At 36.9% G+C, this 25,845-nt stretch overlaps 1 protein-coding gene across 10 annotated transcripts in view; it reads right to left on the reverse strand.

Moving 5' to 3' along the window:
- Positions 1 to 25,845, reverse strand: part of NEBL (nebulette) — a 270,414-nt gene that overhangs the window by 18,885 nt on the left and 225,684 nt on the right. For 7 of the 10 annotated variants that reach the window (XM_074865755.1, XM_074865774.1, XM_074865765.1 and 4 more), the window contains 7 exons: positions 23,177 to 23,269; positions 22,703 to 22,796; positions 20,674 to 20,765; positions 18,805 to 18,909; positions 17,520 to 17,691; positions 12,816 to 12,908; positions 11,696 to 11,824 (listed from right to left, as the gene is read on the reverse strand). In XM_074865755.1, the coding sequence (XP_074721856.1) occupies positions 11,696 to 11,824; positions 12,816 to 12,908; positions 17,520 to 17,691; positions 18,805 to 18,909; positions 20,674 to 20,765; positions 22,703 to 22,796; positions 23,177 to 23,269 (778 nt within the window). The remainder of the gene's footprint in view (positions 1 to 11,695; positions 11,825 to 12,815; positions 12,909 to 17,519; positions 17,692 to 18,804; positions 18,910 to 20,673; positions 20,766 to 22,702; positions 22,797 to 23,176; positions 23,270 to 25,845) is intronic. The other 3 variants (XM_074865808.1, XM_074865817.1, XM_074865827.1) reach the window with 3 other exon arrangements.

The following is a 25,845-nucleotide window of genomic DNA, read 5'->3' on the forward strand; positions in this document are numbered from 1 at the left end:
GAAGATCACACACAGCTGTTTAGCATATATCAAAGAAAACAAAGAAAATTTGAAAGGAATGACAAAAAGAACATCTAACTTGTTCATGCCACATGAAACCCTGTATTTTAGTCGTAATTTGTTTTCCTTATAGAGGGAGACTATCTCGTATTTCAGTTATTCCAAAGAGCAAACACAGTCACAAAAATTTCACCTGTTGCAAAATTCCTGATTTGTATGAACAGCCAATAATATTAATACTGGTTACACTAGTATTTGTTGTATAAATCCATCATACACCTAATAGCAGATGGAGTGGGAATTTGGGAAGTACTAGCTAGTCCAGTGGAAGAACAGTTGGCAAACTGCCTCTCTAGTACATCACAGTCTATGTGCCTGGTCATTCAGGCCTTCTCCTTAACTCTCCATATTTTGAGAAACGGTGGATCAGTCAATTCAGTGATGTTCTTTTTCAGGGCAATATATTTCTTGAGGTCCATTCCAGCCTCTCTAAAGGGTCTAAGTCTTTTTACTGCAAAAAAAAATGCCTCTCATGGACATTTTTCCTTTAAATAAAAGTAGTATGGCCTTCATTCCCCTTCAGACAAACTGCACAAAAGGGCTATATTCAGGGAAAGCCCAGGCTAGCACAGTCTCCAGAAGTCATATCTGCAAGCAGGTATTAAGTATCAGTCTAATGAAAAAACCAAGGATGTCCTGTTTTCTACTGTCAATGTTAAAAAGAAGAGGATGTCACCAAAAGAGGGTAATAAAGGGAAGATTTTTGCCAAGACGTGCTTGTGGATATTCCTTAGAGCATCATTTCTACAGAGAAACAGGAGGTGGAGGATACTGAGTCACAGCTCAAAAGCCTTTGCAATCATTAACACATTATTGTAGTTGTAAAGCATCACAGAGTTGTGAAGTATTAAATATATGTAATATTGTGCTCTGCCAACAGGAGAGGAGAAGCCGTCAGATCCCAAAAAACCCAGAGTCCCTGCCTGTGACTGTGCCTGACTGTGGAGCAGTGAGGTGGTGAGTGGCATCTTCACAGCCTGCAAAGAGCCCAAGCTAGTCCTCTCCTGGCAGCGCAGACAATCTTAATGAACAGAAAATGCCATCAGCTTCCTGACACTGCCTTTGGAAAGGCCATTTAGGACTGTAAGACCACAAACACTCAGAACAGATTTGATAAACGTAATTCCATAGCAGCCCCTTAAAACATTAGCTTTTTCACACAAAAGCTAAGGTATTTGTTATAAAATAGAGTGGTAAGTGATATCCCAGGAAATTCAGTAAGTAAACTGTTTCAAAAGGTTACCAGCCTTTAAAAATATAGGAAGAGGCTGTTTGTAGTATTCACTCATACTTACATGTTTTTATGGTTTTTGCTAAAAAACAGGATAAAATGGAAGTGAACACAACACAAAATTACAATTTAGAATGAATGACAACAATTATTGTCTTTATACAACTTCTACAAATAATTGTTTTGGGGATTTTAAAAACTATGAATTCAATATCTGTCATTTAGAATTTTATGGGCAGTTACAACAATCTACTTCACTTACAATTTCATTCACTTAAAATACAAACCATTTATCCCCCTTCCATATCCCACTGACCAATTCTTATCACTGCACTGTAAAAATAAAACTACCTCAACTATTTGGCTTTTAACCCTAGAAGTGGAGTCCTATTTGTCCCCCGTTTTGAATCCTAAAATGTCACTTCAGGGTTATGATGATGAACACAGAATATTTTAAACTAGTTAAATGTAGTGCAACTGACAAAAAATTACGTTTTGAATATTCAGCTACAAAATCTTTCCTAGATGTTTAGTTCATTCATTTTCCTCACAAAAGCAGATTTAATACATTAAATACTCTACTGCAACCTAAGGACAAAAGAATTACTAACCAGGACTAGAGGAGAACAGATTGTGTATTTGGAGCACAATTTATACAGATGCTATGGGAGTGGGAAGGGGCTTGGCTGGTTGTTTTTGCTTTGGCAGAACCACTGACCTATCTGGATTGCAAAAATGATTTTTTTTTACCATCGTTTCTAAAAGACAAGGTCTTCAACTCATCTCTACAACATCTAATGCATATATTTCCACATATATGTTCTACATTACATTATGTCTTAGGAACTGATCTAGCAGTTCAAACATAAAAGGAGTGCCCCTGTTCATTTTATATGGATTATAGCAGAAACTGCTATGAATATTATTTTGGAATTAGTATTCAATGGTAGCTGTACAGCCCAAAGAGTTTAGCCTATGTATCTATTAGTAACTGGTGTATCATAATACTTACACATATCCCCAGTTCTCCTACTGGTATTGTAATGGATATAATCAAATCACAGGCCATCCTGCTCTGGAGTTCTGAATATGAATTGCAGTCAGGATTTGGTGTCACTGACGAACAAACCTTAACGCCAGCTGACTTTTTTGGCTTACATTCCACCTAAGCTGCAGCATGTCTCAGCTGAGAAAACAGACCACAATATGCCTTTCCTTTCATTGCACACTCCATCACATTATTTTATTTATGAAGGCACAAAATGTCTGAAAGCCAGCCTAAGGCATCCTTGGTCCTGGTGGGGCCACAGTGTACCACAGGAAGCTACAATTCCTTCTTAAATTGTGAATAGGCAGGGTTTTGCTCTAGGCTTCATCACAAATGGAAAGAGTTAGTAAAATGAAGGTTATGTTAACATGTTACACTACCCACACGCCTTCAATTATGATTTGAACTCATTTACTGAACATCAACTGTTGCCCGTTTGCATTAAAGAGTGAAGCCTGCAAGTTCTTCTCAGGGAAGCTGCACTTTGACTTCTGTGCAGCTATTTATGTGCATAGTGGGTACAGTCAATCTGAGCAATGGTGGAAGGGTAGCATCAACCAGGATCAAGTACGTGACTGCACATAATTTTACTAATGATATTTATTGTCTGCTGCATATAAAATCCTCTGAAGTGTATCAAAAGCTGCTCTAGGGGACTACACTGAATAACTGAAAGAACTGCTTGCCAAGGGAGCCATTAACACTTCCAACTGTTGAGTCACTTGAAAATTTCCCTTCCACTTTCTGCTCACTGTTTAAAGGAAAAGGGAACATCAAACTCAGCCAGCTGGCAGGGTGAACAGAAGGATCCTCTGAACTGCTGCCACACTACAGAAATTGAAAATGGGATGTCTTCTGGATTCTCCTCCACTTGGATGTGTGAGAACTGCCTTTTGGTGCTGCCAGATGTCAAGGGAGCAGGAGAGAAGCATAGGAATCAAAGATATGCAGAGGGAACCTAAGCAGAAATATTTTGGAAGTGTGAAATGTAAAGTTCTCCCTGGAACATTAACTCATCCTCAGTGAACATAAACTGAATGAAAATGTGCTTTCAGATGAATCACAATTTATATCTTAGTGTATTACAACCAATGTGGGATATTTAGTTTTATTCCCAGAGCCCTAAATCAAACCTTAATCCAAACTTAACTTAGCCCTCACTTGGACTGCCTTATGAAGTTTCAAGTTTTACATTAAAAAATCAGATTTTACAGATACTTCATACCCCTTTGTAATGAAAGAGAATGAAATCTAATCTTCTGGACTAATTTCTCTCATGTTCTGCATTAACAAAGCACTCAGCAGAGGACCAATAGTGCAGACTAGGACAGATAGATTTGATAATGCTCAAGCTAGTGCATAAATGTGGTCCCACTGCCATTCTGGATTCCTAGACTTACATGGTTTAAGAGGCTAAAATGGATTATTCAGAGGAGACCAGATTATATATTAAACAGTCAGAAATCTTCTTTTCATGGAAACTTATACAAAACCTAGCACATGTGCAATGAACACACCCACTCTGTTTCTCACTGAAATCTGAGCTCTCACAACTAACCTTGCATCTAATTTTCCTTCTTACCTCAAATCTAGAGGTGAAAAGGTATCACCTTTCTAACATCAGGAAACCTCCCACTGTTTTCAAAAAATCCTTTATCTGTAATGTCATTATTTTTAATCGGGAAAAAAAAATGCCCTTCTGAGCAACAGGAATCACTGCAAAACAGGAGGCAGAAGCTGAAAAAGCAAGACACATCTTCAAATGAAAGGTACAGTTTTCAGAAGGGAGAGAGCTCTGTCTTGCTGCCTGAACAAGCACTGTCCTTTTGGGGTACAGTGTGGTTACAGCAAACCTTTACAAAGGAAACTATATGATTTTGGCAAAAATCTATTTGAGAACAGAAGACCAGGAGTCACTAGTTTTGAAGGAGTGTAAGCTCTCTAACAACAAAAACTGTTCATGCTAATTAATTTGTGGTATCAGATAGGGACCAAACATATGCATGCACTTGTCCTCATATTACACAGAGAAGTATTTAACCAAGTTCAAAAATATTACAAGAGGTTTATGGGTGTTGTATTCATTATTTGTCTGTAAGCATTTGTATCACATTATACACTTAAGAACAGAAACTCATCTGATTACCAAGATGGGAAAGCACAGTTTTACCATGATGCTGTTGAGTGGGAGAAGACTTTTTTTCCCCACACATTAGCCTTCAGTGTGGCAAACCTTCTGGGGGCTTGCACGTAAAAGAAGCAAAAGCAAAGCACCATCTAGTAAATAAATAAATAAATAAATAAACTCAGAAACAGATGTAAGAGTCTGGTGGATAAGGGAAGTGTGGACGTGACCCTCACCAAGAGGGAGTACACAGAGCATTGTTTTGATGTGTTCAGCCTTCTGTGGCAGTACAGCCTGCTGATACACTTGAAAGGGGACAAGAAACCCACAAAAGCCTATAGTTCTTCCTGTGAAATCTACAATTTCTCTCCCTCCAAATGCCATATTTGATTACCGGACTCTAGGGAACAACGGCACGGAAACAGAGTTCAGCTACCTAGCATAAAAGAACCATTCTTCCTTGGCTGCCAGAGAAGAAAATACAACTGCTGTGTCATTCTGCTTGACCTCCTTAAAATGACAGAGCTTAGCAGCTGAATATGAATATGAAGAGGGGTGAATGATTTCTGCCCTGTATTCCTGCCAGCTGCACCTGGAGATGGAAGACAGATCTCTACATTACAATACAAAAACCAATCAGGTATTAACCCCTCTTTTTTTCTTTGACTTTTCTTTTACTATGGTGATTTTTCCCATCCTCAAAACCAGAGGGTTTTTTATAAAAAATTAAGGGAAGAACAGAGCAAGGAAGGGAAGCAAATCCTGTTTCCTTCCCTCTTCTTCTTCCATCTACTGGCAGAAGAGATTATTACCACTGTCCCAACACAAGTAGACTCCTTGGCCCACATACCAGGGAGCATCTCTGCAATTCCAGCCTGTGAAATGAGGAGTTGTTTTCTCCATTTCATTTGCCTTTTGATCAGACTAACCAGGAGCAGAAGCAGCAGCACAGTTCCTTGTTCTAGGATTTTCTTGGCATATATGGGTGGATGTCAAAGCCTCAGGGCAAATCCTACAAATAAACATTTTAGATACAGAGCCATAGATATTGGTGTGTGCTAGGGGCAGAGAAGGAGACATCCCTGAAATCAATGATTAAAATATCAGTGCCAGGCTGAGCAACAAAAGCCCTCTCCGTGAGCTGGTACACAGTGTGAGGCTGTTGCCAGTCATACACAATAATACATAAAGTCTACATTTGCTCTTTGCAGGGCTGTGTTCACACCGCAGTTCAAACAAAAGTACTTCTAATGGCCTACAATACGTTCCTGCCTTAGTGAGAAAGGAGAAAGATAACCCCTGGAGTTTGGAGAAAGGGAGGGGAGCAGGCTCAGCTACTTTGGAGCCTTTATTCTTCAAAAGGCTCATATCACACAAGGAGGACGCGCCACTAGGGAAAAAGATGAAAGGACTTGCTGTTTCTCATTGACTTAACTTCCACTCCAAGCTATATAAAGACTTCAAAATTTAAGTACCCATATCCCACAGGAAGATACTGCAGTAGGATGTGTTCTGCAGTCTTCATAGACTTTGGAGTCAAATTGCCAACATGCCCATATTTATTCCTTAAAGGTTGTTTGCATTAATTTTTTCTGGACCTGACTAATTGGTATGTAGTATCAATGAAGAATCTAATACAAATTTTCATTTTTCTCATAGCAACCTACAGGTTACTTTCACGATGGATAACAAAAATTGACTATTCATGAGTTGTTGAAATTTGTGTATCTGGATCGCCAGTGCGAGTAAAAGAAGGTAGATTCCCAGGCAGAGGCAAAGCAAGAGACCTGAATTTTAGCAGCAGACCCTTTTCATCAGAATAAAGAAAGGAAGACCTTAAACCTCAGATCAAGGCCTCTTTATGTTAATTCTCACTACTTGTCTGGTGGCGGCAAGTGAACTGAATCTGAAGAACTTATGCTGAAGGAGACAAGCATAAATGTGAACATGCAGCAAATCAGTAACACATTGGCTCCTACCAAATACATGAAATTTTAGCACTCATTTTTAAAATGCAACAAAAGGCACTTGAAAATTCTGTCCTAATATCCACTAAGGTCTCCTACGTAACATGAGTTTTTGGGAGTACAGCGAACCTGATTTCTGTCTCCTACAGACTGACTTCTATATAGCTTTTAGGATAGTACAATGATGACTTAGAAAATCACAAAGAAAACAAGTTTTTTCCCAGCAGAATAACAATATATCCATGATTGAAAGGAACTAATACTCACCTCTGACTTTCCTCTATCTACAGCCTATACACAATTTAAAGAATAAAGGGACACTTTAACACACTGAAAAACCGTATATATCGTGTCTATATGCTGATACACGCCAATTAAACCAGAAATTAAGAGGAAATAGAAGATTAAAAAAGGGAAGGTCAGAACCAAAAGGGGAGAAAGCCAACCTAAAAGGTTTCAATTAACAAGAAAAAAAGAGTGTATCAGGGATAAAAAAAGTTAAACTCATCTATTGCAGGATCATTTTAAAGTAGAAACCTTCAGACTGAAAGCAAAACTTGGTAATATTAAATAAAATGCTGCTGACTTAAATTAAAACAGGAGAGTGCTAAACAGAAAGCCCCACAGAGATACAATAAATTGAAAGATAATTAAAGTAAAAACTGAGAGAAGGAAGAATATTAGAAAGTGAAATGAAAACATTCTGCAGTTGAAACAGGATTGAAGGAAAGCAGTATAAAAGGTCTTCGATAACTAAAACAAAAGGAGGAACCCTAAAGAAAACACTTTCACTGAAGTATAATGAAAACAAAATGGGCACACAAATTGTTGCACAACAAAAGACACAGAGAATGAATAAATAACAGTGAAATTAAAATAAGTGATACTCTTTAGTGCAGATGAGTCTTCTCATTCCAAACACACTAAGAGGAATTCTTCACCTCAAAATGAGTCAAAGACTGATGCAAAACAGAAGTGACAAAAATGGTAGCCCTAGTAGCAGTGCCATGGCTCATCTGCTCTCATCTAGCCAGTCATCACGACACTCTGCTCTAGTAGCACATAAATGTGCATAGTCACTTCCCTGCCATCATGGCAAAGCTTGAAATTTGTTCCAGTAGTAGCTGAGTGACCCCTGCAGACACTAGGTCAACTCCCTTAAGGACAAGTTTCTGTGCACACTCAAAGACTTAAATTGTTTGACATTTTAATCCTAAACCAGAATTTCCTCTGGTTGTAATATCTTGTTTCTTTGCTTACTACAAATAATGGGCTTGAAGAAAAATATTAATTAACCTTAAAGGTTTACTTTCAGCCTTCACTTTAACTTGCCACTCTTTGTCTATAGCTGCACACAGAGCTTTGAGCAACTAAGTTTGGTTTCTGTGATTGGCACTGGATCACACACCACGTATTAATTTCTGTATCTTACATTGCACCACGTATCAACGCTCTAGTGTTAAAAAGTCCTTTCCTCATCTCAGTCTCCAGAAATGGAACTACTGAGAAGAGTATATATAGAAAGTGTTCTAAAATAACAGGCCTTTTTAAAAAGTCTCCAACATTGTGAACTTGTGCTACTTCCAAGCATTTTTACTCTCACTTTTGGAGGAATGAACTAAACAAAACACTCTTGAGCCATGAGCATGTGATCTAAATGTCCTTTTCACTTACTGAAGTTACTAGCAAAAGACAGTAGATTTAATTTGATATGGAGACCTTAAAATAGGAGAAGATACCTTTATAAAAATACAAGCTTTAGCACAACTTCTGAGAAACACCATAGAGACCGTGAATACAAGAAGTCCAGTTAGGTGATACCTGTGTTCCTTTCTGTCATCAGACACCAAAAACTCCATAATTATATCTAAATGGGAGTTACATGGAAAAGCAATTCATCTCCTTCATGCAGCAGAATGTTGAAATACAACTGTCCAAAATAATGCAAGACTGGAATATGTGTTGAGCCATATGAACCAGAGCATACTCTCCTGGTGCCTGAATGCAAACTAACAGGATGGGATCTTGCTTTTAGGGGAGGAAGAGGAGCAAGAGAGTGAGCGTGAAAAGAACTGGGAGAAAAACAGTGTGTAAGACTGCACAGAAAATTCTGACAGACATAAAAGAATTTATAAAGAAACCCCCAAAAAAACAGTTGAGAAATCTCTTGGACACAATGCTGTCTACAAAGACCTGAATTGAAAGCAAAGAAACTGCCTCTTGTTGCCTTTTTTTATATATACAGTGTTCTGTGAAGAAGGAACTGTCTGGTCTGTCTTTATAAACAAAAATAAATCTGACATCCATATATCTTAACTTCTTTTTCTGACAAAAATAATCTGAAAAACCCTCCCAAAAATGAATTAACAGCTCCGTGTCTGCAAAGTTGCAAAACCAGTATTAAAGGCAGGATTGAAAGAGAGAAATTGTTAGCTTCTATTCCTCTTTAGTCAAGCTGAAAATAACTACTTGAAAAACAGTGGAGAATTTTGCAAGAACTATTGTGGCATCCAACTGTTTCTGAGAAGTGCTACAGAATGGCTTGCAGGTAAAAAGGAAATCTTTGTTAGGGCAGTAATTAATTACAAAGCATTTAGGCAGACTGAGAAGCTCTAGTGCAACACCTTCTGTCCAGTATGGCAAAAAAAAAAAATCAATGATACCATGAAGTAATAAAGTCAACCTTGAAAAACACTAGCAGAGAGAAGCTGCAAAAAGCTGAAAAGTAATTTCAAAAAGAATATCAAAATGAAAGTTCATCACCTGCATCAGGCTTTCTGGAAAGTGTTAACAATTGTTTCCTATCCAGTTTTACCTGCAGTAGTCTAAAAGCGAAAACAGGTATTTTCCTGAACTTACATCATGCAAAAATCTACTGATTTTTAGGGAAAGCTCCCTGGGAAGCACACTTGGCTCAGCTCAACCTTGTCATCTAAAATAATGGTCAGGAAATCAAATAGGAAGATGTAATTCAAGTGAATAACATTAGTAGCCCCCCTGTGATGTTGTTACTGAAATTCCCCAAAGAGGAGAGTTATCTAGATCTGAATAAGCCTTTAACATCATGAAGCAAGGGACTTGGCTAAGGGCTGGGAGAGGCGATTAAGGAACACTTCCACTAGCAGTAGCAGTGAAACACTTGAATTGTGGGTCAAATATCAATAAAGGTATCTAGAATAAATTAGTAATTGAACAACATAGAAATATCTGAAAGCTGATGAAACAAGGCCAAAGACACTTAGAAGCTGTAAAATTGGACACAGATCTCCAACTGTCTTTCATGTCGGCACGCAGATTGAACGATTGCCAGTGAGAAACACTGCTAGATCTAAAAGTACAAAATCCATGAGAAACAGCCATGAAATCTCAGCAAAACGGATTTGGTTCTCATTTACTGTGGTATGCCATAAGAAATACTGTATAAAGGTCAAGGGCAAACTCACCTTGTGGCTATGTGCTAAATGACATTTTGGATGGGATGCTGCCATGAAAAAGATTGGTATTTTTGACCAAAAATGCTATCTTCTGCTGTTTTTTTCTGACTGTGTTCACAGAAATGGCATTTTCTTGTAAATCATTAGGATTATGTCAAATTATTTAGCTCTGGCATTTATTTCTCCCCTGCAATGGGAACTGTCTGCAAGTGCTCAAACCCTGGCTAGCCAGCTGGGTCAAAAGCGGAAACAATATCCTGCTAAAATATGTTGATCTTGGCAAGGATCTATTCAACACATCACCACAACAATAGATTTAAATAAAGACACAAAAAGCAAGCTTGCTAGTGCCAAAACAACCAGGAAAATAAAACCCATTTCCTATTCTCAATATGGCAAGTAATAAAATATATCTGTTAACAATCAAATCAAGCTGACAAAGCAATGTTAAAATAGCTTGGAATAGAGCCAAAAAAGATCAGAACAGATACAGAGAAACAATATGCAGTGGACCGCGAAACCCACTTCGCATCATCACAGGAAGAGGCATAAAAACTAGCGTGATGTGCATTATTGATATCATCCATTAAAAGAGTTGGGAATACAGTTAAAATATCAAATAAAGATGGACAGCCATGATATAATGGATTATAGTTCTGTCAAAGATGTGTTTCTTTCTTTTAGAGTTAGTTCTTCAGTCTGAACACTTTCTTCCTCACCTGTTCTTAATCAGAGCTGCTTGTAGGTATTCATATGGCACCTAACACAACGCAGACTCCCTAAACACTAGCCACTATAATAACATATTACTCTGGTGAGTGGGAGAACATAAACAGGCACAGACTACAGTTAAGATGCCTTAAAATCTTCTAAAAGCACCAGTAATTCAAGGATGCCAGGCAACTAAATGGTAATAATATCTTTACTCTAACACCTTCTTAAAAAAAGAAAAAAAAAGTAACCCTTTGGATAACCTTTCAAATGCACCTTCTTTCACAACTGAGACGTAGAAATCACTATTTTTTTAAATACATATTTAAAATGCAATGTTTCTGAATATTTACAATTCACCAGTCAAGTCTAGTACACACTGTAATGCCATGACGATGACTAGACCCTCATTCATTTTTATAAATTTTGTTCTAATCTATGGCATCAAACTGATGCAAGATGTGGTTTTGTACCTGGGAATGCAGGTTCATCAACGTATTCTAATATTAATCCATGTTAAACAATAACAGACAATATAAGCTTCCCAGCTGAATATTAACCCTGGTTCCCAAAATGCCAAGAGTGTAAGAAAACCTTCGTTTGTAAGAAAGTTGCCAGTTGATACACTTTTTCTTTTTTTTAGAATGAAAACAGAGCCACAAGCACCTGAATAGTTCAATATGGAAAGAAGTTCTTCAGTCACTGAAATACTATTATATGCTTGATTTGCCCACCAAAAAGCACAGGGTAAATTTTTTTTTTCAGTTCAGAGGTGTATTTTATTTTCAGTTACATTGTGTCTTTCAAGAGAAAAAAAAAACATTCATATATGTTTTGCAAAAACACATCTTTCTCTTAAGCACTGTAAATGTGAGTCAGCAGGGCTTTCAGACTGACAGTGTTACCAAAATGGTGAAAGGGAATCACGCTAAAGCAATACAACATGCAAGAAACTGTGCAATCTTGAGATTTTGCTTTGCTTCCTTAATCAATCAGGCAAAAGCTTATACAGTTTTTAATGATTTGTGACTATACAAGGATATGGAGTTAATACGGGCCTGTGAGGTCTCAACACACTGTGATAGTGTCATTAGCAAAAAAGGTGGGAATAAGGGGTACCTCCTTCGTCAGATTGCCTTGTTATCTCACTGCAGTAAGAAAAGGTAGGGTTTGTGTCAGAGCCATCTGATTTATAATCTCCCAAACTGGTAGAATGTAAATACTGCTTACTGTAACGGCTTGCTCTTTCTACAAAGGTTGAAAGAAAGAATATCACAATAAATAGATGACAGAACTGCAAAGACAAGCAACAACAAAAATCCCAACGCCACTAACACTGATATTCATACACTGATGGCATTAAAACTAGTAAAAAAGTGACTTGTTCACAATTTTGTATCCATCTTGAACACTATTAGTTCAAAAGGTTGCTTCAAAGTCAGATACAACTAAGCCTGTTCTCTGCTTTAAAAGAACAGCAGAAATGGAAGGTAGGATTGAGATACTGGGGGAAAAAAAAAAGGGATGAAGATAAAGCATATGAAAATTTCCAGTGGAAAATCAAAATGTTCCTTTATACTAGCATGCATACAAGTGCATGTGGAAAAACTGCTGTATGATATTCAAAAGCATATTTAAAGTTCCACTATTAGTAGCAAAGAAAATACATGTACAAAACTAAACATTCAAACCAAACACTTCTGGGAGGAAAAAGTCCAAAAACTTGTAAACCCAAAGCATTGCTGCCTGTTATTACATTACCTTCTCTACTTTTCCATCTACCCTTAAATTATGAATACCTTGGAGTTTCAAACAATAGCACAAAGCATAATATCATGTGCCATATAAGCAAAGTGTGCATAGAAAATAAATCAATTTCATAAATAGGCCTCCTTCTGTTATCTCTGAAATGTTTGTAAGGTCCAACTATTTAAATATTCTACTTATGGTGAGGACAAACTAGGTCAATGCTTTTTAAGTGGCTACTTGTAAACTGTATGGATAACTGTTTAGGATAATATTTCTTATCTGCACATGTCACTACAGTTGAAGTTCCTATAAAACACTGCTTTTAAAATACTAGATAGATAGATAGATAGATAGATAGATAGATAGATAGATAGATAAAAACATACTTATAAAACATATGGCTGGCATATTGACCTGAAAATTTACTGTATCAACTTAGTTTCATAAACTTAAAAAGCTGATTTGGCAAAAGGCAGGATATAAGCAATACCAGAAAGCATATGCAGACTCCTAGACTGAATATTGTCCTCCAGAGGATCAATGTCGAAGATGGAGCCAGGATCTGTGCGCCAAACTTTAAGATCTTTTCCCAAAGCACAGAAATTATAAGACAGACAAACAACAAAGGAAGTAAAAGCATAGGAGGGATGAGTTTTAACAATCAAAAAACAATTTCCTTCATCTAGAAATTAACTAAAAGATCTAGATATTCACCTGAAAGTATTAATTTCCTTCTGAAAAGAACTTAGAGCATTCATTTTAAGAACTGACATTATTTTAAGGTGTCTTTTTCTCGCAATTTTTGTTTTCCTTTTCTAAATATGACCATAGTATTTTCTTAAGTCAAAATGAAAGGAAACAAGTTAAATATCACATACCAGAGTTCCTTTCCACTAGTAGAGCCAAAATCATCAGAGCTACAAGATTACGTCCCCAGTCCACCAACAGCATTGTTACTCCATGGAGATGCTGCAGTACATATCCCCATAGGTGACAGCTGGCAGTATATAACTCTACAGCTGACAGAAGCACTACAGGTCCTCTTTTGTATACAGTAGAGAACAAGTCAGCCTAATAAGCACAATCAGGAGCATAGTTCATCTTATCCCAAATAAATTTCTACAAGTTGCTCAATTCATATAAACTCAAAAGTATTAATCTTTCTTAATGTAACAAATGGACTAGGGTGACAAATTCAGCTGTAGAAATCTACATTGTAGACATCTACAGTTGGGTAAAATGAAGCCCACTCTTGATCTTAACTAGCAATTCCCTTTGTCTTCCACATATCTAAGTTTCCTGGGACACAGACTTACTGTTGATCCACTACCTCACTACTGAAAAACATTTTTGAAATTCAATATATGGATTCAATAACAGTAGCAATCTTAAGATCTTCATACAACTTCTTTAATTCATACAAGTAAGTTATTAATAGCTCTTGAATTCACATGTCTGATCTGGATACTAAAAGAAAAAAGAGTCCGTAAGAAATAATTAATTTCATATCTGAGTTTAAGTTATAATCACTGCAGAAAAGTGAATACAGATTCAACCATGGTTTTAATAAACTCTTGACAAATAATTACAAGGTTGCACCAGTAAAGAGGAAGCTTATAACAAATGCAGAAGCAGCTACAGTGTAAATTCTTGATCTACTCACATCAATCTAATATATACAATTTATATCTACTATGTCTAAAAATGCAATAATTATTTAATCTCTCCAAACCAGTTTAAAATAAAACCTTGATGTAAAGTACAACCAGTTTAAGCACAAATCTACCAGATCACACATTTTTAGTAGTGGTTTGCTTCTTGGGCAGACCTGTGTAGATTTACTCAATGCATTGGAAGTGGGAAAAATAACTGTCTTCCCAACTTGGTCCTTTTGCTCATTTGAGTGGTACCAAGCTAAATAATGGGTTGGTAGGTAAAGTAGGACTGAGGGGACACCAAATATGTCACGTTTCAAATGATTAATAACCTAGAGGCAATGGAAAGAACAGAGCTAATAAAATAAATCCCATGGCTTTAGAATATATTAAATGAATGTACATTATGTGTTATCTACTGCAACTCTCATAAGGTGAAGCATAGTGCTAATTGCCTCTTGACAAGATGAATAAAAGCCAATGCAAAATATTTTGATAAACTATGTGTTAGTTCTAATGGTGATAAATTATGCAACTACATAAAGCATTGACAGGCATGAGAGGGGTGGGGGAACTGGTAAATGCCCAACTTTTCCTGTTTGATCATGTCTTAGTAAGTAAAAACATAGTAAGCTCTGTGGCGAAGGACTTGGGTGTCCTGGTGGATCAAAAGCTGGACATGAGTCAGCAATGTGCGCTGCCAGCCCAGAAAGCCAACTGTATCCAGGGCTCATAAAAAGAAATGTGGCCAGCAGGTTAAGGGAGGTGATGCTCCCCTTCTACTCCACTCTGGTGAGGCCACACCTGGAGTACTGCATCCAGCTCTGGGGCCCCCAGCACAGGAAAGACACAGACCTGTTGGAGTGAGTCCAGAAGAGGGCCACAAAAATGATCAGAGGGATGAAACACCTCTCCTGTGAAGAAAGGCTGAGAGAGTTGGGAATGTTCAGCCTGGAGAAGAGAAGGCTCCAGGGAGACTTTATAGTGACCTTTCAATACTTAAAGGGGGCCTACAGGAAAGATGGGGAGGGACTCTATCAAGGAGTGTAGTGATAGGACGAGGGGTAACTGTTTTAAATTGAAAGAGGGTACATTTAGATTAGATAGAAGGAAGAAATTTTTTACAATGAGGATGGTGAAACACTGGAACAGGTTGCCCAGAGAGGTGGTAGATGCCCCCTTCCTGGAAACATTCAAGGCCAGGTTGGATGGGGCTCTGAGCAACCCAATCTAGTTGAAGGTGTCCCTGCTCATGGCAAAGGGGGTTGGACTAGATGACCTTTAAAGGTGCCTTCCACCCAAACTATTCTATGATTCTAGGTATGGCTTCATGGCAGCATCAATGCAGCAACCATTGATTTGTATTGATTGTATCCATCCCTATAATCTGAAATAACATACATAGAATCAGAATCTTGGCAATTTATAGCACCAATCAATTTTAACTTCCTGGTAAGTTTTGCCAATTCAAAATATCCTTATTCTCATGTAAGAATCATGGACCCTCTTTAATCACAGATCCAAAGCTCAGTTAGATTCATTTATCTTGACAGGTTTAGAATGGCTTTAGCATGGTTAAAACTAGTGCCTAGTTTCCAAAGCAGAGGCATTAATTTTAGCAATCAGGCATTTGAAAAAGTTGTCACAGCTTCACCGATAATACTTTAAAAACCAACCAGAATGACTCTAACATAGAGGCACTTTTCTTAACTGGCTGAACAATCATCAACTAGGAAAAAACTCAAGAGAGTCATAGTTGTTTTTTTCAGTCTGTGATTTATTTTTCTAGCTGCCAAGGACATTCCATGAGCAGGGAGCTCACTGCTTCTTTTTAAACAAGCAGATATTATAATTGCAGTTCACTCTGAAAAAGCATTAGCTGAAATATCACTGAATATTAGGCTCACAGGTTTGTCATGGCCTATTTCCTTTAAATAGTTGCACTATTTTTGCTGTTTGGCAGGCATGGGGAGTTAAGAATTCCTGTGTGTTTTGATACTGGAGCAGTTTAAGCGATAAACAGTATTAATATATTTCAGTTACTTAAAGCTCAAGAATTTATCTCAGGGATGTTCTTAATCCTAATCTGTTTGTGCTAGCAAGCCTTCTGTTACTGAACACAGGATTGCATTCATGATTCTTACAGAGGGCTACAGCACATGTGCAATGCAGTACGGAGTAGGAGGTTTGACGTGCATGCTAAATGGCATATTGCAAACTGTATATTAAACTGTAGTTTCACAGGAGCTTTTCCATCTAGCTATGGAAGTGAGTTCAAGTGCTTGGGTCTCTACAGACAATGAATTTCTGAACAAGTTTTTGCCCTAGATCCAGAACATGTGACCCTCTGAGACTTGCATGGTCTTAAAAGTATCAGTACCTTCACCAGGCAGAGCTCTAAACTCTCACTTTTGAGAAATCCCTTCTGACATAAGGCTGTAGCTACAGACATGTAAAAGGTGGCTATACAAAGAAGTGTATTTCTTTCCTTTTACGTGTAGAGACTCATTCGGAGACTTCAAGGAAAAGACTGAAGAAGAATCTGCCAGGAATGATACAGATATAGTTAACCTTGTTTTAGGCAGGAGCATGGACTGTATGACCCACCAATTAGTCCATTTGACCTGCAATTTCTCTGATTGTTGAGAGGTAGACTTAAAGTCAACCCTTGCTATTACTACTATGTATGAAGGATTTTAGGGTGCTATCTCAGCATGTTTTTCCATATGTAGACTCTCTGGGGTCTACACTGTTGTAAAGCACAGAAAAACAGAAGAAGGACACACCAAAAGAAGAAAGGAGGAAAAAAAAATGACAGGTTACCATTTCCTTTGCTGTAGCAGACTTGCTAACTTTAAAGATATTTCAAATATCCATTTTTATTTTGAAATGGCATTTATTATGAATACCCCAAATGACATCTTCATGCAATACTCTGTCTCTACACACAAAACCAATCTGTATTCTATCCCCTGACTACTTTATCTTGGACCACATTTTACACCATGACTTCTGAACACTGGTGTTTGGCTTACCAGAGATCTAATGAGTTATTGATAAATTACAGCTTGAGATATTTTGAAATCTGTGTGAAATTCTAAAACATGAGGTAATTGGAGCACGTGCAGCTCTGGAGAAATTGCTGACTGACAGGAAATCTCAGTGATCTGCAACATTTAAACATTGAAATCTTAGAGAATCACAGCTTTAATAATCTCTTCTGTGCAAAATTAAGATTATTGCAGATATTTTGGCCTTTCTTGAAGAGTCAAAATTTAAACTTAAAAGTAATAGCAATGACTATCTGTATTTGAAAAAAAAATTACAGAGCAAATGACAGTGTATCTCCCATTCATTCCCATTATTTCTTCACTAGAAGCTGGCACTGATCCAGTAGTTCAACACAAGTTTTATACTGAGAAAAGAAATTAAAATTAAACCTGGGAGTACTTTTTCTTGGTTATAATGGAGAACACAAAGCAGAGGCTTTCATCTTCCCCACAGTGTTTTTCCAACAGCAACAATATTTAACAACTTACCAACAATTATTCCAGGTCTTCTATCCATTTCAACAATATGTGGATGCACACCTTTATATGCTGCATCACTCACAATTTGGGTGTTTTTCCGCACCCGCTCTGTTACAGGATCATCTACCACTGGGGTGAAGCCTCTGCCCTTTGTCTTCTCAAAATCTTCATGGTATTTTACCTAGGAAAACAAGAAGAATTACATTTTTCCCCAAGCTGCAATTGACAGCAAATAGTTATTCAATGCAAGAATGCATATGTGTTTGTTTTATGAGGCACTTATATTCTTTGGGTTTTGCACCATAATAGAATTGTTACACATATGAGATAGGCTGGATAGCCATCCAAGTCTTTTCTATCTCTCTTACTTGATTTCCTGATATTTTATTATCATTTTTGCATTTGTTTTCCATTGCCACTGAATTAGGCATTAAGTCAAGCAGCAAAGCATCATCTTACAGTCACACAGGACAGGAAAAGCCCTCAGGAGGTCATCTGGTCCATTCCCTTCTTCTCTGAGATAGGCTAGCTCTCTACTGATGTAGACAACTACATCTGTCAGTAAAAAATGTTCCAGCAGTAACAGTTCTAAAGAACTCAAGTATTTTCATTCACTGAGAATTTTGGTTACACACAGTTTCACACAAAAGGTACTCTTTTGTTCTTTTGTTTTATCATATGCCAGCTGGCTTTAAACATAGGTTTTTAGAAAGAATTGCAATTATTCTAAGCAGCCTGCTTTCAAAAAAAAGAAAAAAATTAAATTAAAAACAAGGACATTAGGGAAGAAAGTGTTATATAACCAAGTGTTGGAACAAAAACAGTATTAGTAAGAGTTATGAAGTAGTATTCCTGATTATGCATATTTATTTTTAAATAGTCTTAATCGTCAAAGAATTATATTGACAAACATTCTCACACAAGCAAATGCACACAAAACAACTCATTCCAAAAACAAAAGTCACGCAGAAACCAAGAACGTGCACAGGCACAAGGTGAAGTGTGTCACCTAATCCAGTCAAACTGTGTGATGCTCAAATGAGGTGTGTGCTTTTTAAAGAAAAAAAAAATAACACGTTTAACTGTTAGAAAACTGTTTATTAGTATTTTGAAAATGTTCATTACAGTCATATGCAGTTAGCAAACACTCCCTCAACAGGCATAAGAAGAAAATATTCCTTCTGTACTTGAGCAGAGAGTTTCATCAGTTACCTATATTAATGGGAGGCAAAATCCAGTGGAAGTCAAGTGCCATTCCTTACTATACTCTAGTTATAGGAAGAAAGTACCCTACCATTGAGATGTTGTTTTGTGTTTCTTTGACATGCCTTAGCTCAGGTGTGTCTAGAAGCACACTACGTCTACCTTTCATCTGCCTCTGATCACTGCTGTACTTGACCTGCAAAACAGCAACAACAGCACACATGAAGTTTTTGTTTACTGGTGATGGTAAGAATCACACCATGCAATGGTATCCTTTCCAAACCACAATGCCCAACATTTTTCTTGTTTATTTCTTTACACTCATTTTCTAGTGACTTATTTCAGAGGGAGGATAGAGGTGAGCTAGTATATTGGTAAGGCCAAAGGACACATTTATTCCATCAATCACTTACTCAAAAAAAAAAGAAGTATTTACCTAAAAGCTGAAACTCTTGACTGTTTAAGTGACACAAATGAAATAATGCATTTATCAACTGAAAAATAAGATAAATAATAAGAAAACACCACTGTGCCTTGAATATCGTTAAAACATATTTGCATGGCTGATGAAAGCTACTTTCTTATTACCTAGATAGACCTAGATTCTGTCCTCAATCTGCTTCCAGGTTGAAATTAGCATGAGAACCCATGGGCTCCCAGGGAATTCAACTCTTACGAGCAGATTAGTCCCGTGGCAGCCTTCTTACTCCTGTTTGGTAGCTAGTCCTTGCTAGCAGCACAGAAGTAACACATCTGGGACAAATCTGAATATGCTGTTTTCAAAGAGAACATCTGGGTTCTGTGTTTTGTGTTCTGTAAGTACTGAACCTCCCATGTCACATTCCTCGTAATTAGCTTCTTTTGTGGCATTTTACAGACTTGTAAAGATGCAAGGTTAATAATCTGGTTTAAAAAAAAAGAAAAAAAAAAAGGCAAAAACCCCCCGCACTCAAAATTCTAAACCACTAAAAGTAGTTGGTCCTACCTGTTGGTTCTAGAGTACTCTTACAGTTTCTTCTGGCTGGTTGAATTTTTCTACTACACTGCATTGTAACCTGTGTACTGTGTGTTAGTAAATATTTTAGATTTACCTATACATTCACACTCAAAGTATTACCGCTCAAATCAGTTGTGCAAATCTATTTCAACATGCATTTGTGATGACAGAAACCAAATACTGGAATTGTCTAATCATCCTTAAAACCACATATTATCTAAGCACAACATACCTATGAAAATAAGAGTCTTGGTGTCTACATTTCATAGATAAGTTTGAAGTAATGTACAGAGACACAGAAATATACGGTACTGCATATGCTTCAAACTCTTCTTAATTAAACAATAAATTTTCTTAGCAAATATATTCTGCTCCATATGCTTTTGAATATAAGGCATTTTCTGGACAAAATAATTACAGCCAACATAGTTTGGTTTTCATCTACTGCTCATTAACATAGAGGAGTATTTAACCCTGTAAATCTTGAGAAACGAGTGAAGGAGTCACTTAGAAAAAAAAAGCTAATTTACAGAAATAAAACAATTATTTGAGGTTTAGAACTGTTGGGGAGTTTCCCTCTTATTTTTAACTAATTGACTTTGGTAAATATGCATCAGCATTTTAAGAATATACTTAAGACCTATGTAGTTACAAGGTTGGATTCTGTTCCTTTGTCCTTAGACAAATACCTTGACAAAACCAACCTGCTTTACTTTTCCTCCCTACACTCAGTTCTAAAGAGTTCACTACTATTACACAGAATCACAGAATCAGGCAAGTCTGAATATTTTTGTTGCCCATATGTGCAGTGCATGTACTCAAAGGATTAAAAAAAAAAATCCATTCAATGGATGATACAGTTAGATTCATTTCACACATCAAATCTAAATGGAAAAGTATATCTTTGTTATATTCCTAAAATGACTGAAAAATCTAAATAACAAAAAGATTCAAACAACTTGCCGAGCTGATATTGTCTTGATTCTTCTTGACTCTCTCTATCTCAGGAGTGACACTCACAGCAGTAGCTTTTCCAGGCTGCTCTCTGTAGTGAACCTATTATTTAACAGAATAAAATGGCACATACTGTTTCAGCTGAAGCAGTATCACACTGTATTACATTAAAATGTATGATTTAAAAGGTCATCCAGGAAACAACTGAAAAGCTAAAATGCATTTGAAGTTTATTAACGCTTATAAAACTTGATTTTTGAAGCATAACCCTGAATTCTTTCTGTACAGTCTTCTTATTAATGCATTTCTGTGGATATATACACACATATGCACGCATCTTGACATTTACCACACTGGTCTTTGGCAGTATAGAGAAATATCTTTTCTTTGGAATGAGGTAAGCCACAAATAATGCTGTAAAGTCAAGCAAAGCAAATGAAAAAACTGAGTTTTAGCAGTGTCCACTGTAAATGTATATTTGTCCAGACATAGAGATTCCATAAGGATACCATCCATGTTTTAACTTTTACACTCTATATATTCAAAGGTGATTAAACACAGGGGGTGTAATACATCAGACAACTGCCAATTGAATTCAACTGACTAAATTTCACCATGTGTTTACTTAAATGTACTGCAGGAATATCCCCTCTATCACTTTTTAACAAAATACACTTGTAGCAATGATGCATTAACCAAATGCAGACTCGGGGCATGATCGGTATCTAAAGAGGATAAAGGATAGGATGTGGCATTGACAGACCAATCAGTCTAATGTTAACCCTGGCCCCAAATACTGGGAAGTTAGATATAATATACATTTAGTAAATAATTAGAGATTCTTGCATGATTTATGCCAATCCATATAGTTTTATGTAAAATAAATGTTTCCATAAACACTTTTTCTTTTAAATAAGCCCTTGGGTTTGTGTGGTAAGGATAACTGTGCTGATACATTGTGCTCATAATTCTGCAGTGCACTGTGGCATTAATATACATATCATTCAAGCAATTGTCTTACCACACAACACAGTTTTCGTCTGTACACATCAATATATTCCAACTGAAAAACCAACACCTTATAAAACTGATGGTAAACTATCAAATGGATTAAATTTGCAAACTGACATTTGTAAACATAAAATGATTATTCAAGACTTAATGCTTCTAGAAACGTCTGAAGTTAAACAATCTTCACCTAAAGCTATTCCAGTGAACTGAAAGAGAATTTAATCTTTCCAATGAAATTTGCACCACACAAAAATTCGTGAAAGGTAAACAATTATGTGAGAACAACTACACAGACTTGCTTGAACCACTTGGGAAAACAGGTTTGTTTAAACAGCGTGCATTTTAGGAGAACTAGATGTATCAACATAAATCCAGGAATAAATAGCATACACTTTTAAGTTACAGTGACAGGATTCTTGAAAACTGGAACTCTATATTAATTTGGGGAACATGGCAGAAAACACCCCAGGGAAACACTGTAGAGCTATTTGTAGGCCCATGAAATACGGCTGCTGATGGCAGTTTCCAGTGAGAAGAATGGCTGGTCTCTCAAAGACTTATTAACAAGGTACAACTTCAGCAATGCAGGAAGGCAGCAGCATGCTCCAAAAGCCCTTACGTTCTTCCCCATGCCCCTGAAAACAGTATGACCTTTTAATGGTTATGTCAGCCATTAAATACTAAACTCTGATAGGATGGTTACTGAGGTACCAGAAAGAGACAGGTAAGAGAGCTGAAGTTTGAGTACAACTGTAGCCAATTTTTTACAAAGCAAAGAAAAAAAAAGCTGGAAAAGGATATTCTGTTAAAAAAAAAAAAAAAAAAAAAAAAAGTGTCAAGATATTCTGCAAATATCCAAGACAGAGAATAACATTTCAAAATCTTGCAGCCATTTCTTTAATCAAATAAGTAATTCCATTACTGAGCCTGCACCTAACTAAAGAAAAGACACAACTTCTGGAGGCAGAACTTTGTACTCATCCTCTGCACCCAAAAATTATACAAAGGATTAAATGAGAGCAACTTCCCATGCTGACATTCTCTTGATTCCTCTTGACTCTTTCAATCTCAGGGGTGACACTCACAGGCGTAGCTTTGCAGAGCTGTTCTTTATACTGAACCTAGCAAACATGGCAGAAGATATTACACAGAGCCTTCCAAGTAAAAGAAATACAACAGTGTGTTAGACATCATTAAAAGAACACACTGCATTTGGATGCAAAGTACCATTCCTTAATAAACACCCACATCTTTCCACACGATACTTAGTACTTACCCTCTTGCAGTTCTTCTATTTCAGACACAGACAATTCATATTTCAACAGGAATACTTCACTCTCATTGATGTTAATCAAAGTGCAAGGCTAAGGAGTTACCATTGATTAAATTAGTCTTTGTGGAGAAACAGGAACAAGCACAAACACCACAGACATATTCACTGAGGCACAAACACATTTAATACAGCAGAGAGAAGTGTTCAAGCAATGAAAATGGGGCACACATTGCTAATATTCTTCTGGTTTTCCTTAACTCTCCTTAGTTCGGGTGGATCAGAAATAGTTGTGGCATGCTGAATTTCTTCCTTGTATTTAATCTGCACAACAAATATTACAAAGTATTAGCAATTTAAAGAAGATACAGACAAGCACTGAAACACAAGAAACATTTTGTAATCTCTCCCTTACACATACTGCACAGCTAGGCCACACTTATCAACACTATTGACCTAAAAAAGAACAGTTATATTTAATTTCTGAAACAGGCTGCTAGGGTCTCCAATGCATCTTGTTTGATACAATGCAGCAGAGAGTGCATACAACGAGCCTAGTATCCTGAAACTCACAGTGGGAATATACATCACATGGGATTGTGGCTCTCTTCATCATAACTGAGTGGGATTCTGGCTCTCTTCATCATAACTGGGATGCTGCATATACTACTTGGAGATCTGCATCACTCTGACAATGACTTGGTCTGGCTACTATCTTGCTATGGAGTCTACCAGTCCATTTCAGAAACCAAACATTTCACAGAAGTGTTCTGAAAAGGGTGGACGACTTCAAATGTCTCATCCAAGTTCTCTAAAAACACACACAGATGCATCAGGGAGAATGCAGATGTTTGGATGGATGATGACTTTGAAGATGCTGTCAGGTATTTACTGTTGCTTTTGCCACATTTAATCTCTTCTAAACAGCAGTATGTTTGGATATGGTAGACTACATAATTCGAAAGATGCACAGAACTAGAATTTCTTCAATTATACACCGTATGTACAAAAACAGGATTCAACTTAATGAGAAAGAATTGTAAAGTTAAGTGGATGCGGTACTAAAAAGAAAAGCATCATATTTTCTGGTTTTTCATATGCTATCCAAAAGGGTCATCTTGGACAAATCTGTGCATTGTCTTTGTCCCACAGTCTGTTATTAAATACCTGTCCAGTATTCAGCACATTCAACTTCAAATCTCTTATGCAGCTGTAAAACAAATACTTGTAGACCATTCTATCTGTAACAGTGATATGGCATGCTTTCTTTTTCTTTACAATGGTAATAAAACAGCAAAATTAACAAAAGCATTCAAAATTGTGTGTACAGTGATACATAATAGTTGGAAACATTTTTCATTAGCAAGACTCAAGGAAGGATAAGTACTTTTAAGAACAAGGGAATAGCACAATGAATCAATCTGTACAGTTTCATGTTAATGTGTCATACAAAACTTCTGTTAAATACATTTTAAGCCTGCAAAATCAAGGACTCAAAAATCAGAAATGACACAATTAACTTAAATGTAACCTTAGTTTTGTCCCTTGTACAAATATGCTCCATGTACAGCTTTTAACATATTTTATAGTACTTCATTCCTTCCCTCTTTAAGTGTTTTATAATCTTCTTTATCTATTACCAAAAGCTGTTTTTTTCAAGTGAATTCTGCCTCATTCATTACACATAATCAATGACCTTTACTTAGCGAGTAGTTTGCATGCTGACCATGACTAGTATTTTTTTTCTTTAAGAATCCTGCTTTGACGACCGAATTATTGATTTCTTCAGGAACTTTCCTCTGTTGATACTTGCTAAAGCATCTGAGTTTTTCCCACACATTAATTCACTAATTTTGCTGTGAAATGAGGAAAAAGGGAATTGTGACAAGGAAAAGTACTATTTTTACTAGAGAGCACAGACAAGTAACAGCTAATCTGGCTACATAATTTTAGAAAACACAGGATTATACAGCACCTGCATTCAAATGAGAATTCCCACTGAACTGTAGTTTGCAAAATGGAAAACCAGAGCAGGTTTTCCTCCATGGCAAAGTATAAAATCATATACTTTGGCAATGGATCGTCAGGTCTAGACACAGGGACTTGAACTTGGGTTCTTGCTTTCGAGTACTGACTTAGTGATCTTAGTAATACTCCCTAAGGGTACCTCTCGGGAGAGCAATTTCTCATGATTTAAAAAACTACAAATGTACCTTCACGTGCCTTCATCTTAAGCCCCTTGTGGTTTGTTTAGATTAAGTGCACAAACCCATGAGAACAATTGTAGTTTGTTACCTCCGTGAGCACCATCATTAAAGAAAACAAAATATTTGACCAAGGGTATCTCAGATACACGCTGACAGCGAGGGAGTGATGAGTCTAAATGACCTTGGGTTCTGTTTCAGCTCTTCTGGAAGGAAGCACCTAGGCACAGGAGCACATTACTCTGCCAATCTTTCCCCACACTTGGCCTATCCACTTTGACCAAGCCCTTCTACACTTTCAGTTCCTCACCCCTGGCCTCATTTTTCCCAAAATCCACCGTACCAAATGTCACTTAGTAGATAATTGTCAACTCCCTTCTCCAAGACATAGTACTTCTGGAGATTGCCAAATTTTTTAACACAGACAAAACAACTTGTTTTTCTCTAAGCTCATACTTGGAAGCTGCTTTGGCTGAAATTTATAAATAAATAAAACAAAAAAAGCCCAAAGCACAGACCAGGAATGGAATATTTCAGTTCAGACAGTTTAGGACTGGCAGAAGTACTAAACCACTGGAAAAAAGGGTCTTTTAATAGAGACTATTAGGTAAGCTTAAGAATTGGCAGTGCTACTAGTCCTTAAAATGCTTCAAAATGTCCATTAATTGAGTTTTAATCAGACTCCAGCTTTGTGGT

Source organism: Strix uralensis, chromosome 1, assembly GCF_047716275.1.
Source record: "Strix uralensis isolate ZFMK-TIS-50842 chromosome 1, bStrUra1, whole genome shotgun sequence".
NCBI classification, from domain to species: Eukaryota; Metazoa; Chordata; class Aves; order Strigiformes; family Strigidae; genus Strix; species Strix uralensis.